The 13635-nt window shown below is 38.6% G+C and overlaps 1 protein-coding gene across 3 annotated transcripts in view; it reads left to right on the top strand.

Moving 5' to 3' along the window:
* Window positions 1-13635, top strand: part of EBF2 (EBF transcription factor 2) — a 225915-nt gene that overhangs the window by 183235 nt on the left and 29045 nt on the right. For all 3 annotated transcript variants that reach the window (XM_083368400.1, XM_083368399.1, XM_083368398.1), the window contains exons 9-10: window positions 3674-3804; window positions 5781-5907. In XM_083368400.1, the coding sequence (XP_083224526.1) occupies window positions 3674-3804; window positions 5781-5907 (258 nt within the window). The remainder of the gene's footprint in view (window positions 1-3673; window positions 3805-5780; window positions 5908-13635) is intronic.

Raw genomic sequence — 13635 nt, 5'->3', positions numbered from 1 at the left:
TAAATATGACCTCTATTTTACTGAATCTCAACATATTTCTGAAATCTCTTCTTCCATTCATTTCAAGCTAAGTTTAAAAACTGCTGCTCTTTTATTAGCATTCTCTCTCTTTTTTTAAAAAAAAATTGTTTTCTTGATGGAGGAAAGCATTCATGATCAATGACTTATTCCATGATGTTGCCATATCAGCCACTTTGGGAGGAGTTGCCTCCTGGAAGACACCCATGCCTTTTTGAAATGAGCAAGCAACTAAAAAGAAGAATTTGCTGAAAATGCTTTATATAAAATTGGGAAATAGTGGGGTCATGATTTGCTTCCCCGGTGGAGTCCTACATTTTTGCTGCTCACTATTTTAATCCCGTTCAAGAGCACTGATGCATCTAACCAAGTACTGACTGATATGTGTGGCAGCTACTCTGCAGAGACACTGGTGGAATTCTCACGCTGGCTATCTAAAACCCTTGGGAGTTTCTGTAATAGACTGGACTGGACTGGACTGGACTGGACTGGACTAGAATAGAATAGAATAGAGTAGAGTAGAGTAGAGTAGAGTAGAGTAGAGTAGAGTAGAATAGAATAGAATAGAATAGAATAGAATAGAATAGAATAGAATAGAATAGAATAGAACAGAACAGAACAGAACAGAACAGAACAGAATAGAATAGAATAGAATAGAATAGAATAGAATAGAATAGAATAGAACTGGAAGGAACCTTGGAGGTCTTCTAGTCCAGCCCCCTGCTCAAGCAGGAGAACCTATACCATCTCAGACAAGTGACTGTCCAGTCTCTTCTTAAAAACCTCCAGTGATGGAGCACCCATGATTTCTGAAGGCAAGCTATTCCACTGGTTAATTGTCCACAATGTTAAGAAGTTTCTCCTTAGTTCCAGGTTGCTTCTCTCTTTGATCAGTTTCCAACCATTGTTTCTTGTTCTGCCCTCTGGTGCTTTGGAGAATAACACGACCCCTTCTTCTTTGTGGCAGCAGTATTTGTGGAATACTGCCATCATGTAAACCCTATTTCTTCTTTTCTTTAGACTAGGCAAACAAACCCAAGTCCTGCAGCCGTTCTTCATATGTTTTAGTCTCCAGTCCTTGGATCATCTTAGTTGCTCTTCTCTGAATTTTTTCCAAGGTCTCGATATCTTTTTTGCAATATGGTGACCAAAATTAGTTGCAGTATTCCATAGAGAATATATAGAGAATACATGTGATCTACCATTGAGCGTATTCATATTTCATTGCAACCGTCTCTTAGATTCGTTTCCTTCTTTCCTTCCCTCAAAAACAGGAACGCTTGAATTTGGCTTGGTCCAAATCAAGCCAGTTTCCTAGCTTACAGTTCACTAACCTTTGCAACACAACTGGTTTGTGACAAATATTTACTAAAAAAAGCCTAGTGTGTTCCCTATGGGAATTGCTGTGCAGGTTGACCTTCAACTTACAACCCTTCATTTAGTGATCCTTTGAAGTTCCAATGGAAAAAAAAAGTGATGTGACCATTTTTCACACTTACGACTTGTTGCAGCATCCCCATGGTTCTATGATCAAAATTCGGATGCTTGGCCATTGGCTCGTATTTATGATGGTTGCACTGTCCCAAGATCGCGTGATCACCTTTTGCAGATTTCTGACACGCAAACACAATGGGGAAGCAAGATTCCTTTATCCACTGTTAAACTGAACAACTGTGGTGATTCACTTAACAACTGTGGTGAGAAAGGTCACAAAATGGGGCAAAACTCATTAACAAATGCCTTACTTAGCAATGGCAAATTTGGGGCTCAGTTGTGCTTCATGAGGTGAGGACTATTTGTATAATTTTTAAGGACCTGTGAGCCACACTTTGCAATGGGTGATTGCACTTCAAAAAATCACGGGTAGAGACAGAAGAAAAAAAAAGAAACATCATTGCACGTCATGCTTGATCGTTTCTCTACACGATCACTAAGTAGACGACAATTTGGTAGCAACTTTTAAAGTTCTCTGGACCCATCATGCTTTCAGGAGCAACATGCTGTCCTGAGATTGTGGGTTGTTGTTGTTGTTCACCTCTGAACTAAGCCGGGAGGCTGAGAATGCAAGGCAATATACTGCTGCCAGGGTTGAAGTAACATTAAAAATGTTTTTATCAGCTGTAATTTAACACTTTCAAATAATTCAAATGGTTTAAAAATCTTTCAGTGCCTTCTTCCCAGCAAACTTTTATAAGACAACACTCATGTAGAATCGGTGTCAAGTAATGATTCAGGTGCACAATTTGGACTAGTGAGTCCACTATCAAGTATCAAGTTCCTGGTTGCAAGGAATTCAGTGCAAGACTTTAGCGCTCTCTCTCTCTCTCTCTCTCTCTCTCTCTCTCTCTCTCTCTCTCTCTCTCTCTCTCTCTCTCTCTCTCTCTCTCTCCCTTCCTCTCCCTCCCTTTCTCTCTCTTTCTTTCACTCCCTCTCCCCACCTCTCTCTCCATCATCGCCATCACTATCACTTCATAGGGATTTCATTGAGGGCAAAATTGCATGAATCCTTGCCATGTACCTAACCTCAAGCTCTCAGAGGAATTAAATGCAGGAAATCATCATCATCATCATTTATCATCCCAATTTACCTGACTTCTTTCTCCCTGGCTACACAGAACACTTACGTCCTTCTGTGTGGTTTAATGTGTTCTATGAACCCAGTCATTTGTGGTCCTTTCAGTAAATACGATGGAGGAAATCTTGCTTTCTATTTGTGCGTTAAGCCAATGTCTTAATTCCAGTGAGGCAGAAAAACGGAATCTTCAGTGTTTCTCCAAACTTCAGTTCCCAGACTGGAGAAGAAGGCAGGGAAATGGCGAACCACAGAAACCGAATGAAAATTCTCATGTGAATTGTCCTAAATTCTTGACAGCATAGAAGATGGACATTGCTGAAAGGCAAAAGAATTTTCCAAAATTATCCAGAAACAAGAGAGTATGGGGTGAAAAAGGTCTTTTCAGCATCTGTTTTAGGCACTCATTCTGTCCTTTCTCTCTGCTTTTGGCAAACCCCTGCTAAACAAACTTGAGCAAGCTTGTTTGGGATAGATTTTCTTGGCTGGGATCTTCCAAGAAGAGAGAACTTAGCTATCTCTTCAGAGTCCCAAGGCAAATTGAATGGGATAATACAGACATCCACTAATGATGATGAAAATGAATCTAAATGATTGAAATATTAATGGATCACCATATAGTATCAGATTTTGCATTCTCATCTAAACACCATATTCCCACAGCACTGTCTTATGTTTAATCTCCTTGGATTGTATTCGTTTGTAGTAGAGCTGGCCAATAAAGAATATTCTGTTCTGTTCTGTTCTGTTCTGTTCTACTCTACTCTACTTTACTTTATTCTATTCTATTCTCATTAATTGCAATTCATGACTACCTGAAGCTCATGAGGTTTGGTGATTTCATGACTTTTGAGTGTGTGTGTGTATGTGTGTTTAATAATTTGTAACTTAATATTATGTTTTCACAGTTCCCATAAGAGGTATCATTGTGCCTTGTGCTACATTGCTATTATACAGGGGGGAAAAAGATAGCCGAGAAATTGGAAGCCGTAGAACCATCAAAAGAAGTCTTCATAGGAGCTTCATCTGAAAGCTAACTCTGTTGTCCCTTTCTTTTCTTTTTCTTGTCACTTCTCTCTTTAGCCACCCCATGCATCAAAGCTATTAGTCCAAGTGAAGGCTGGACCACTGGTGGAGCCATGGTGATCATTATAGGGGACAACTTTTTTGATGGGCTTCAAGTCGTATTTGGGACCATGCTTGTGTGGAGTGAGGTAGGCAAGCTTGCTTCCTAGTTGCACTTTTTTTCCAGACTGTTCTTAAATAGTCAAAGTAGTTTGGAATTGCACTAATCATCTCTCAGAGAATAAAATGCAAATGGTAGCATCTAAGGAGAGCAAAGTTTCATAACATTTTCCATTGCTATCTTTCTGTTTTAATTTGAGTCTAGTCTACTTAGTTATACATTATGTAGTGCAAATGACCATGCTTTCTTTCATTCAGATTGATTACCATCTTCCAAACAACAACGAAAAACAATGCTGATGTGATTAGAGATACCATGCATGTGCACATGCATGGGCACACAGGCAAACACCCACCCACCCACCCACATTGTCTTTTCCATATAGGCCTGTACTTCTGTGCATGGATTAAAGCATACTTCACAAAACCAGAGATAATAGTCAAAGGAATAATTCATAAAGTGTTAGAATTCAAGGCAAATAAATAAATAAATAAATAAATAAATAAATAAATAAATAAATAAATAAATAAATAAATAAATACAGTAAAGATATCCACTTCTAACGTGATATATAACACACACCCCCAAAAAAAATCATGGGGAATTCCAAATTATGCTAATTCCACTTTGGAAAATAGAGCAAGTAGTTTAGAATTCCAGAATTGAGGAGAAATATTTCAAAAGTATTTCTAATCTGGAACTTCAAATTGTACTCATCTCTCTGTGTTTGTATGTGTGTACGCTCTCATTTATGCAGTACACACACACACACACACACACACACACACACACACTATTTTTTATTCTTTCTTATTTAAGGTTTTAATACCTATCTTTCTTGGTATAACTAACACTGATGATAACTAACACTGATAACTAACACTGATGATGTTGCCTAGTTTGGGTAATGAACCATTTGCTAGAAACAAGCAAGCTCAGAGAGCATCAAGGACCCCTCACGTCAATCCTGAGCTACAAATATTCTCCTTTATTAGTACCTATCTTTCTATTCCAACGGAACACTCACTGACATCTTTATATAAAGCAAAAACAAGAAAAGACAGACAATCCCTCACCCCAAATTCAACAGATAAAAGAAACGCAATTGCGAAAGAGATGTGCTCTAAACAGATATTCTAAAGAGGAATCAGAAAGGAATACATTCTATAGGTTGATGGAAACGCAGGGAAAAGCGTCTCTCATACTTTCTAAGAAATTGGCTTCTAAAAGTGAGCATATTTTCAGAAAAGCTTTTCGTGGTTTTAATCCCTAGACAGGTTCATAAAGAAAGGAATGAATCTTGCGAGATAATCAGAATCTGGTCCATTTAAGGGCTTCAAATGTTAAATACCTTAAATTATTTTGGGAGAATTCTTAGCCCCAGTGTAGCCATGCAGTTCAGGCTTCATATGAGATACCAGTGTCACCTAGTTCACAGCATAGTTTTGGGCCAATATTGTTTCCAGAGACTCATGCCTTGTACAAAAAGCACAATGTTAGAATAAATCAGGATATATGCAAAATCTGAATAACTGTTCCTCAGCCCTTCACAGTTAATCACATAAACATGTCCTCATGTCAAGATTGCTTCCTATTGATGAGACAGAATCAGATTATTTTTCTTGACAATATTATGGAAGTGACTTGTCATTGACCTTCCTTCCTTCCTTCCTTCCTTCCTTCCTTCCTTCCTTCCTTCCTTCCTTCCTTCCTTCCTTCCTTCCTTCCTTCCTTCCTTCTCCTTGGATTTTATTTGTTTAATTCCCCATCTGGGAATTTTCTGGGATTTTCTTTACTAGCAAAAGCTTTTCCTGTTTAATTTTTGACCCGAGAAACTTACCTGAAGTTGATCCCAATAACAGCACTTTTTGAAATACTTTTACTAAATTTTGACTTACAGATTCATCAACAAGCACACACTGAGAATGGGTGCTACTTTTCTGGCAAAATCACAATTGTCATAACTGTCTCAACATATTTTTCTTTTTTTTTTTATTTTCTCAGCTGATCACCCCACATGCCATCCGGGTCCAAACACCTCCTCGTCACATCCCTGGCGTGGTTGAAGTAACATTATCGTACAAATCCAAACAATTTTGCAAAGGAGCTCCTGGTAGATTTATTTATACAGGTATGTGAAAATATCACATTGCAAAGCTGCGATTGTGGGAGGACTTTATTTATCTCCCTCTCCTAAACTACTAAGGATTAAAACTGGGGTTTCATTTCAAGAATTAATACAGTTTTCCCCCCCAAAATGTACCTTTTTATGATATTTTTGCAGCACACTTTTCATACTTCATGCATTGAGATAAGGCCTGAACAGAATTACAGGTTTTTTTGTGTGTATGAATATGATGTCCTTGCTAAAAAAAACATATTCTGTGTTTCCAAGTTAAATCTCCTCTCAGTATCAAATTCTGGAGACAAAAATCACAAGGATTTTCCTGCCTTGTTTTTGAGCTTTCCCCTTTAATTAGTCCTAATGAAATAGCCTTCATTAAAAGGCCTTGCAAATTCTCAAAAGTTTTCTTACCTTGGAAAAACAGAACAGAACATTCTTTTCCTGAGAATTTCTCTTGAAGTTCTGTAGGTGGTTTTTTTTTTAATTTACTTTATTTGTTTTCTGTTAAAGATGGTGGTGATAGTTGGGACGTTATATTAGTGGGTTATTTCCTACAACGCAGGCTCCACGCTCTCCCTGATTGCTTACAGTGGTGTTGGGATCTTTGAGCTTTAATAGAAATTAGGAAGAGGAGATCAACCCTGACTGCTCTTTAGAAGGCCAGATCCTGAAGCTAAAACTCAAATACTTTGGCCACCTAATGAGAAGGAAGGACTCACTGGAGAAGAGCCTAATGCTGGGAAAGGTTGAGGGCAAGAGAAGAAGGGGACGACAGAGAATGAGGTGGCTGGATGGAGTCACTGAAGCAGTAGGCATGAGCTTAAATGGACTCCAGAAGATGGTAGAGGACAGGAAGGCCTGGAGGAACATTGTCCATAGGGTCGCGATGGGTCGGACACGACTTCGCAGCTAACAACAACAAGAAGATAGATGAATGGTTGTGTAGGAAAAGACCAGCTCCTTCCCCTGATTTTGAGATCCCATTTATTGAAGACATGTCTTTTCCTTATCTATCCTCTGTACTGAGGCATACTGAAACCCGAGCAAAGGGATCTGGCAGGAGAGTGATGTATTTCCCCGTGGAGAGCTGAAGATGAAGATTTTCTATGTTACATCAAGGAGGAGCTTTGGAGATGCAGAGAAGCTCAGTTGGTTCACTGAAGGACTTACTGCCACTATACAGTGGCTGGGTTTCATGTCTCCCTGGCTATTTCAGCTTTGGCTATCAGCGAGGACAATTAATCAGTGGAACAGTTTGCCACCAGAAGTTGTGGGTGCTCCATCGCTGGAGGTCTTTAAGAAGAGACTGGACAACCACTAGTCTGAAATAGTATAGGGTCTCCTGCCTGAGCAGGGGGTTGGACTAGAAGACCTCCAAGGTCCCTTCCAACTCTTGTTATTCTGCTAAGGAATGCAGGAATGCACTTTTGGGTGCGCGTAGAGGGGTGAAACCCCGACCCCTGCCAACCTAGCAGTTTGAAAGCATGCAAATGCAAGTAGGTATCACTTGTTCCATATGCCCCGGCATACAGTCATGCTGGCCACATGACCACAGAAGCATCTTTGGACAATGCTGGCTCCCAATGCTGAGCGCCACCCCCTAGAGTCGAACATGACTTCGTGGGGGCAAATTTTACCTCTCTCTCTCTCTCTCTCTCTCTCTCTCTCTCTCTCTCTCTCTCTCTCTCTCTCTCTCTCTCTCTGTGTGTGTGTGTGTGTGTGTGTGTGTGTTTTAGAAGGATGAACAGAGAAATATCAGTCTTATGGAAAATCAAAAGTGGGTCTCCCATGAGCTTAATATTCCTGCTGATAAGCAGAAATCAGACTCTATTTTCCCCAGTAAAGGACGTTTGTGATTGCCAAATCTAACCTAAAGTCATTCCACCAAGAACTGTGGTCCCGAACTGTCTGTATGGGCACAATAAATATCTTGAACCAGCCAGTGCAGTTGTTGGAAGAATGTTTTGATATATGTTGTATGGAGTCCTGGTTGCTTTCGTTCTTACCAGATGAACTTTTTCGACCAAAGCAAATGTAGGTCCCCGTAATGCTCACTATATTACTTAATGGAGATGTTTACCAGAGCATCTATCTTCCAATCTGAAAACCAGGCAAGAATGAAAAACAGGATAGTGGGTGGTGATTGTTTTTCACTCCTCTGCTGCAGTTTGGCCACACCGAGGAATGAAGGCAAGGAAATTGGTAGAGATTCTTTGTTAGGTTCACCCAAGGAAAGGAGAAAAAAGTTGTTTTTGCTGCTGTATGCTGGAAGATGCTTCACAAAATTGGCAAGGGTAAAATCAAGCAATTTCTCAGTCTGTCTAAGTAGATCATGACAAGCAAAGTGATAAACACAACTATTAAATACAGCTGCACCTGGTGTAACCAATTCCCCCAGCTCTTTCTGGCTGGTAGCAAAATACTTTCAAGAAAGACACAGAACAATACAGGAACTTCCAAGCTGCACAATTATCCCAGTGTGTTGTTTTTTTCCGCTGTTCACTGTATCAGCAATGATCTGAACCTATTAATGACGGCAGTAGGGTTTTTTTTTAACAAGCTATAGATTACATTATTAACAATGATGGTATGCTTTAAAAGAAGAAACTACTCATTATTCTGTTTTGGCTTTGGGTGTTTTTTTTTTGCCCGAAGCAGAAGACTGTTTTTCTCTACACCCCAAGCCTATCTTATCTTGGAAAACATGCTACACATTTCCTGCAAAATTGCCAGAGGAATATTAAATTGGCAGGGTGGGTAATGCCATATTTACTAGAATGGACGAAAGGCCTCTCAACTCAAAAGTTAAAAAAATAGAAGGAAAAATAAACCTTAAATACAAGGAAAACATCCTGTGACCTGTCCAGCTTCTCCATCTTGTTAACTTAAAATTGTTATTCCGGGTGAAATCCATCATAGGGATTCCTCCATCTCTGAATAGGCATGATATCTCTCTCTGTGTGTATGTTTGTGTGTGTGTGTGTGTGTGTGTGTCTGTGTCTGTGTCTGTGTGTGTGTGTGTGTCTCTGTGTCTCTGTGTGTCTCTGTGTGTGTATGAAACCACACTCCGAAAAAGGGCATGGATAGGACAAAAATAATAATAATTAATAATCACTGGTTCAAATTAATTACCTATAAAATAAAGTAGCCATTATAAAATTAACTCATTGCCTGTAAAATAAGAGCCTGTACATAAATAAAATTAATTCATTGCCTGTAAAATAAAAACTCAAATTAAAAAATTAATTTATCTGCAAATACCAGCCCTTCTCTGTTGCTCATTCTCATACATAGAAACTAACAAATAAATATGCACACACACATGTTCCCCTTTCTCCATTCAAAAGTGGGGAGGGGGAGAACAGATGAAAAGGAGATGAGGGAAAATAATGGCTGTAGTGTTAAAAGAAGAGAAAGGGGAGAAAAAAATTGGAGGGAGGAGAAAAAGTATATGAAAAAGGGGAAAAAAGAGACAAAAAAAATCTGGTTCCAAAAGGGTTAAGTTCATCAGGCAAACAGCCTTTCCAAATGATGGCTAGTCTTCAAAGGGATCTGCATTTTTAAAACATTTTTCAGCTATTTGCATCTCCTAACTTTGCTTATTTTCAACAAGGTCTTCTGTTCATCTTAACAGATATTAGATGACTCTTATGCCCATGCAAATCCAGCATTTAGATGTTTAATGTCTTTCTTTTAATTTCATTTATTTAGATTTTTAATTTCTATGTACATCTGAGCATCACGGGGCAAAGGCTCAAATGTACATTGGGTTCCAATGATTCTTAATCTATTTGACTTGCACATTTTTTATCATGTGGCAGTTGCTTTACTTTTCTTTAACTAATGCAAGACAGAGGACAAATATGCTGAAATATAACATGACATGAAATCATACAGTTTATCCTTGAGGACCAGCCACTCAAAAAAGCCCATGATTGGTGCAGCCTTCAAGCTGATATTATCATAGGTGTGACCGTATCATTTTTTGTTGTTGTTTGCTTTTTTTCTTGGTGCAGTGTTTGACTTGAGTGTACGCAGCACATCACATTAAAAAAAAATATCTTGATAGAACTGTATTTAAAATCAAGTCAAGTCTGCCTTTGTATTAAAGTGTTTTATCCTTGCCCAGAAAGATCCACCCTGATAAAACATCATAGATACATTGATGTATATTACATCAATAGTTCTTGACACAATCCTCACACATGCTAATCAGGGTTGCATTATTGTGCTTATATGCACTGATCATGTGGAATTAGAAAGTAAGACAGATGAACGGAAGGTGCTAAATTCCAACAAACTACAGATTCATGCAATTTTGCTAATTTTATGTAGGCTGGGAAAAGTGGAATAATGTTAGCACTCCTACCGTGTTATTTCCTTTTAGAAGCAAGGTTGGGTCATTCCAAACTAAACTCTAAAGATATCCCTGGTAGAAACAGGCTATTGCTTAAATGCACCATTCTTGTTTACTTCTGAGCAAATCCAGGCCAATAGAAATGCAAATTTCTCATCTCTTAGCATATATTTATTTCTGTCATATTTAGATATATTGTTCCTGACCGGGGATAGAAATCAGTTTAGAGTTTTGGATGCATGCTTTAATCTGATCGTAGTCCAAGCTCTGGGAAGCTGATTGCAATCTCCCGGGTTGAGACAAGCTACTATCAGCATCACCTGAGGGAATTTGCCACAAAGGCTTCCTTGTCCTGTTCCTATTAGCAAGCAGATGTAGATGGCAAGGCAGGGATCTCAGGAGTTCATGATTCATCTGCTGAAGATCTAAGGAGGGTCCTTCAATATTTAATACCAAATCCAATATTCATTTCATGTTCCAAACGATTAGGCATTAGCGGAACAAGAACAGCACCGAGACAGCTTGTTTGAAGAAAGACCCATAAACTCTTAAAAAAAGACAACTATAAAAATTAAAGATAAATTCCAAGGGTACATCTAAATGTCAACGTGGGAGCTGTTAGCTGTATGCATATGCTCTCTGTGATGGGTACTTTTAATAGGTTATGGCAAAGGATGCCACTCTAGCATTGCTCTAGTTAAAAATCTGCTAGCAATTTCTTTCAGGGGAGCCTCTATCAAGGTTGTGTGGATGACAATCATGAGACTGATCAGGGGTGCCAACCACTGGTTATCATGCTGGGCATCTTTCCTCCCGCCCGGTTTTTTGGGAGAAACCCCTCCATGGCTTAATTAGTTAGACAGCTCTTTATGGAGATTTGAAATCTGAAATGACAGGCTGAGTCCTTAAAGTATGTCCCCGCTGATTTTGTTTTTGAGGAAAAGAAGGGATTTAGAGGATATCTTAGTATTTTTAATTCCACTAAACCATTGGATTCAGATGCAACAAACTAAAATCTGTCCACATATTACATACTTCTGTGCATATGTAAAATCTTGCTTGTCATACATACATGTGAAAAATGTATAAAATATCCGTGAACAAAATCCCATTCAGATTTACGAGATGTTTGGCTTTTATACACACACACCTTCTCGGACCCTGTTGCTCTGCTAAATTGAAAGTTTGCCGTCCACTTGGTCCAGTTTACAACAGACAGTTCAGCTTTACTGATTTTTAAGTCACAGTTGGAAGAGATCTTGAACTTTCAGAAAGGAGATCTCTTACCTTGAAACCATCCATAGCAAAATCACGACAGACAAGGAGTGAGAGATGGGAGATAAAGCTGAATATCTGTGCATGACCTTGAATGTGCCAAGATGCAGCTTGCTCCTCACATTGATTGTTGATTTTTTCCCCCAATGCACTGAAGAACTAGCATTGAGGAAACCAGGTTAAACTTACTTGCATTAACATTCCAGAACCTGGGAATCACACTGAAGAAAATCTTGCTTTATGTCCTCATCCATTTTGGAATTGAATACAGTTACAGATAATCCTTGACTTAAAGCAGTTCATTAAGGTTACAATATCCACTGGGAAAAAAGTGACTTATGACTGTTTTTCCACACTTACGACCATTACAGCATCCCCATGGTCACATGGTGAAAATTCAGATGCTTGGCAATTGACTCATATTTATGACGGCTGCAATATCCCTGGGTCACATGATCCCCTTTTGCAGCCTTCTGACAAGCATAGTCAATGGGGAATCCAGATTCGCTTAACAACTGTATTAGTAACCTAACAACTGCAGTGTTTCACTTAACAACTGCGGCAAGAAAAGTCGGAAAATGGGACAAAATTTTGGCCTCAGTTGTGATCGTAAGTCAAGGATTGCCTTTACTGATCTGTTACCACCATGAAATAAATTCATATTTAAGGTAGTCTTCAAAATTAATATTGAGTAGTAATCAGATTTTATCCCCGAGTTACAAATTTAAATATTCCCATTAGATATTCTTGGTTAAGTATGTGCATTTAAATCATTAGGTTTTCTTTTCTTTTCCTTTCCTTTTTTTAAAAAAAAGCTTCTCCAATTTATAATCTCTGTAGCTTGATCCAAGACATGTAACTTACTTCAACTATTAGGCTCAGAATGAACAAGAAAAATGGCAGATAGTGATATATAAGATCTCAAGAGGCTTCTGACAAATTCTCACGATTATTGGCACAAATTATCTCTCTGCTCCCAGAAGGGAAATAGATTCTATGGCAGTTGAAATGTGTATTATTAAACTCTTTAAGCGATCCAGAATGTTTCCCAATAGGCATCAAATTTTTTTCTAAGTATAGCAAAGTTGAAATTCTTAGGTCTAAGTCTTTCCCATTCAACCCCCGTTTGATTCCATCCAACAATCTTTAAACTAGCCCATCATTATTCCATTAAAATAAATCAAAATCCATGTCACCAGAGCCTATTATGGCTACATAGGGTACTTCCATTCGGTTCTGCTAAAGTCAGCCAGATGGGAAAATCTGAAGCCAGACAAAAAAAGCTGAATTAGCACCAGGTTTAATTTCACATTCCAACACAGCAAAGTTGCAGTGCTAAAGGGTTTTGCTCACTATCCTGTGACCATTTCCAGTTTGCACCTCCTGGAACTCTTTTTTTTGGGGGGGGGGAGGGAAGGGGGGAGGGGGTAGTTCTCTGACTAGTGGGATGCTGTACTTTGCTTAAAAGAAGATAAGCTATCTTTCAATTATGAAGATGATCATCAGAATTTTTGCAGCTGAAGACAATAAGTCATTGTGTAATATGTATCTTGTGCAAAAAAAAATACTGTAAATCAGAAATCCACAATTAACTACCAATTTATTTATTTATTTATTTATTTTAAAAGAAAAAGATGAATGGAGAAATGCAGTGGAATAGATTTCCCAAAACCCTCAAGAAACTAACATGGGTCAGAAATGGTTGGGCATTCTCTTTGGCCAAGTGCACCTTAATGGCCCATTAATGGCAGACAGCACACGCCTAGGGTGTGAATTAGCATCTGAAGGGCTTCCCTGTTTAAGAAAGAGCATCAACAATGCACGAGATAAAATCTCTCCTGGCTATAAGTGTCACCTGCTCTTTGAGCAGTAGCTCTGACAAATGTCGAAAAGCTTATTTTCTTCTCTCTCTCTTGATTAGCTAGCTTCTACTATAGATAGATAGATAGATAGATAGATAGATAGATAGATAGATAGATAGATAGATAGATAGATAGATAGATAGATAGATAGATAACCTTTATTGTCCTTTTTTACTATGGGCACAATGGCACACATTAAAAATGGAAATTGGTTGCTTGCTCTCAAAGTGTACACATACA

Source organism: Vipera ursinii (genome assembly GCF_947247035.1).
Source record: "Vipera ursinii genome assembly, chromosome: 8".
NCBI lineage: Eukaryota > Metazoa > Chordata > Lepidosauria > Squamata > Viperidae > Vipera > Vipera ursinii.
This window is presented reverse-complemented; position numbering and strand designations above follow the sequence as displayed.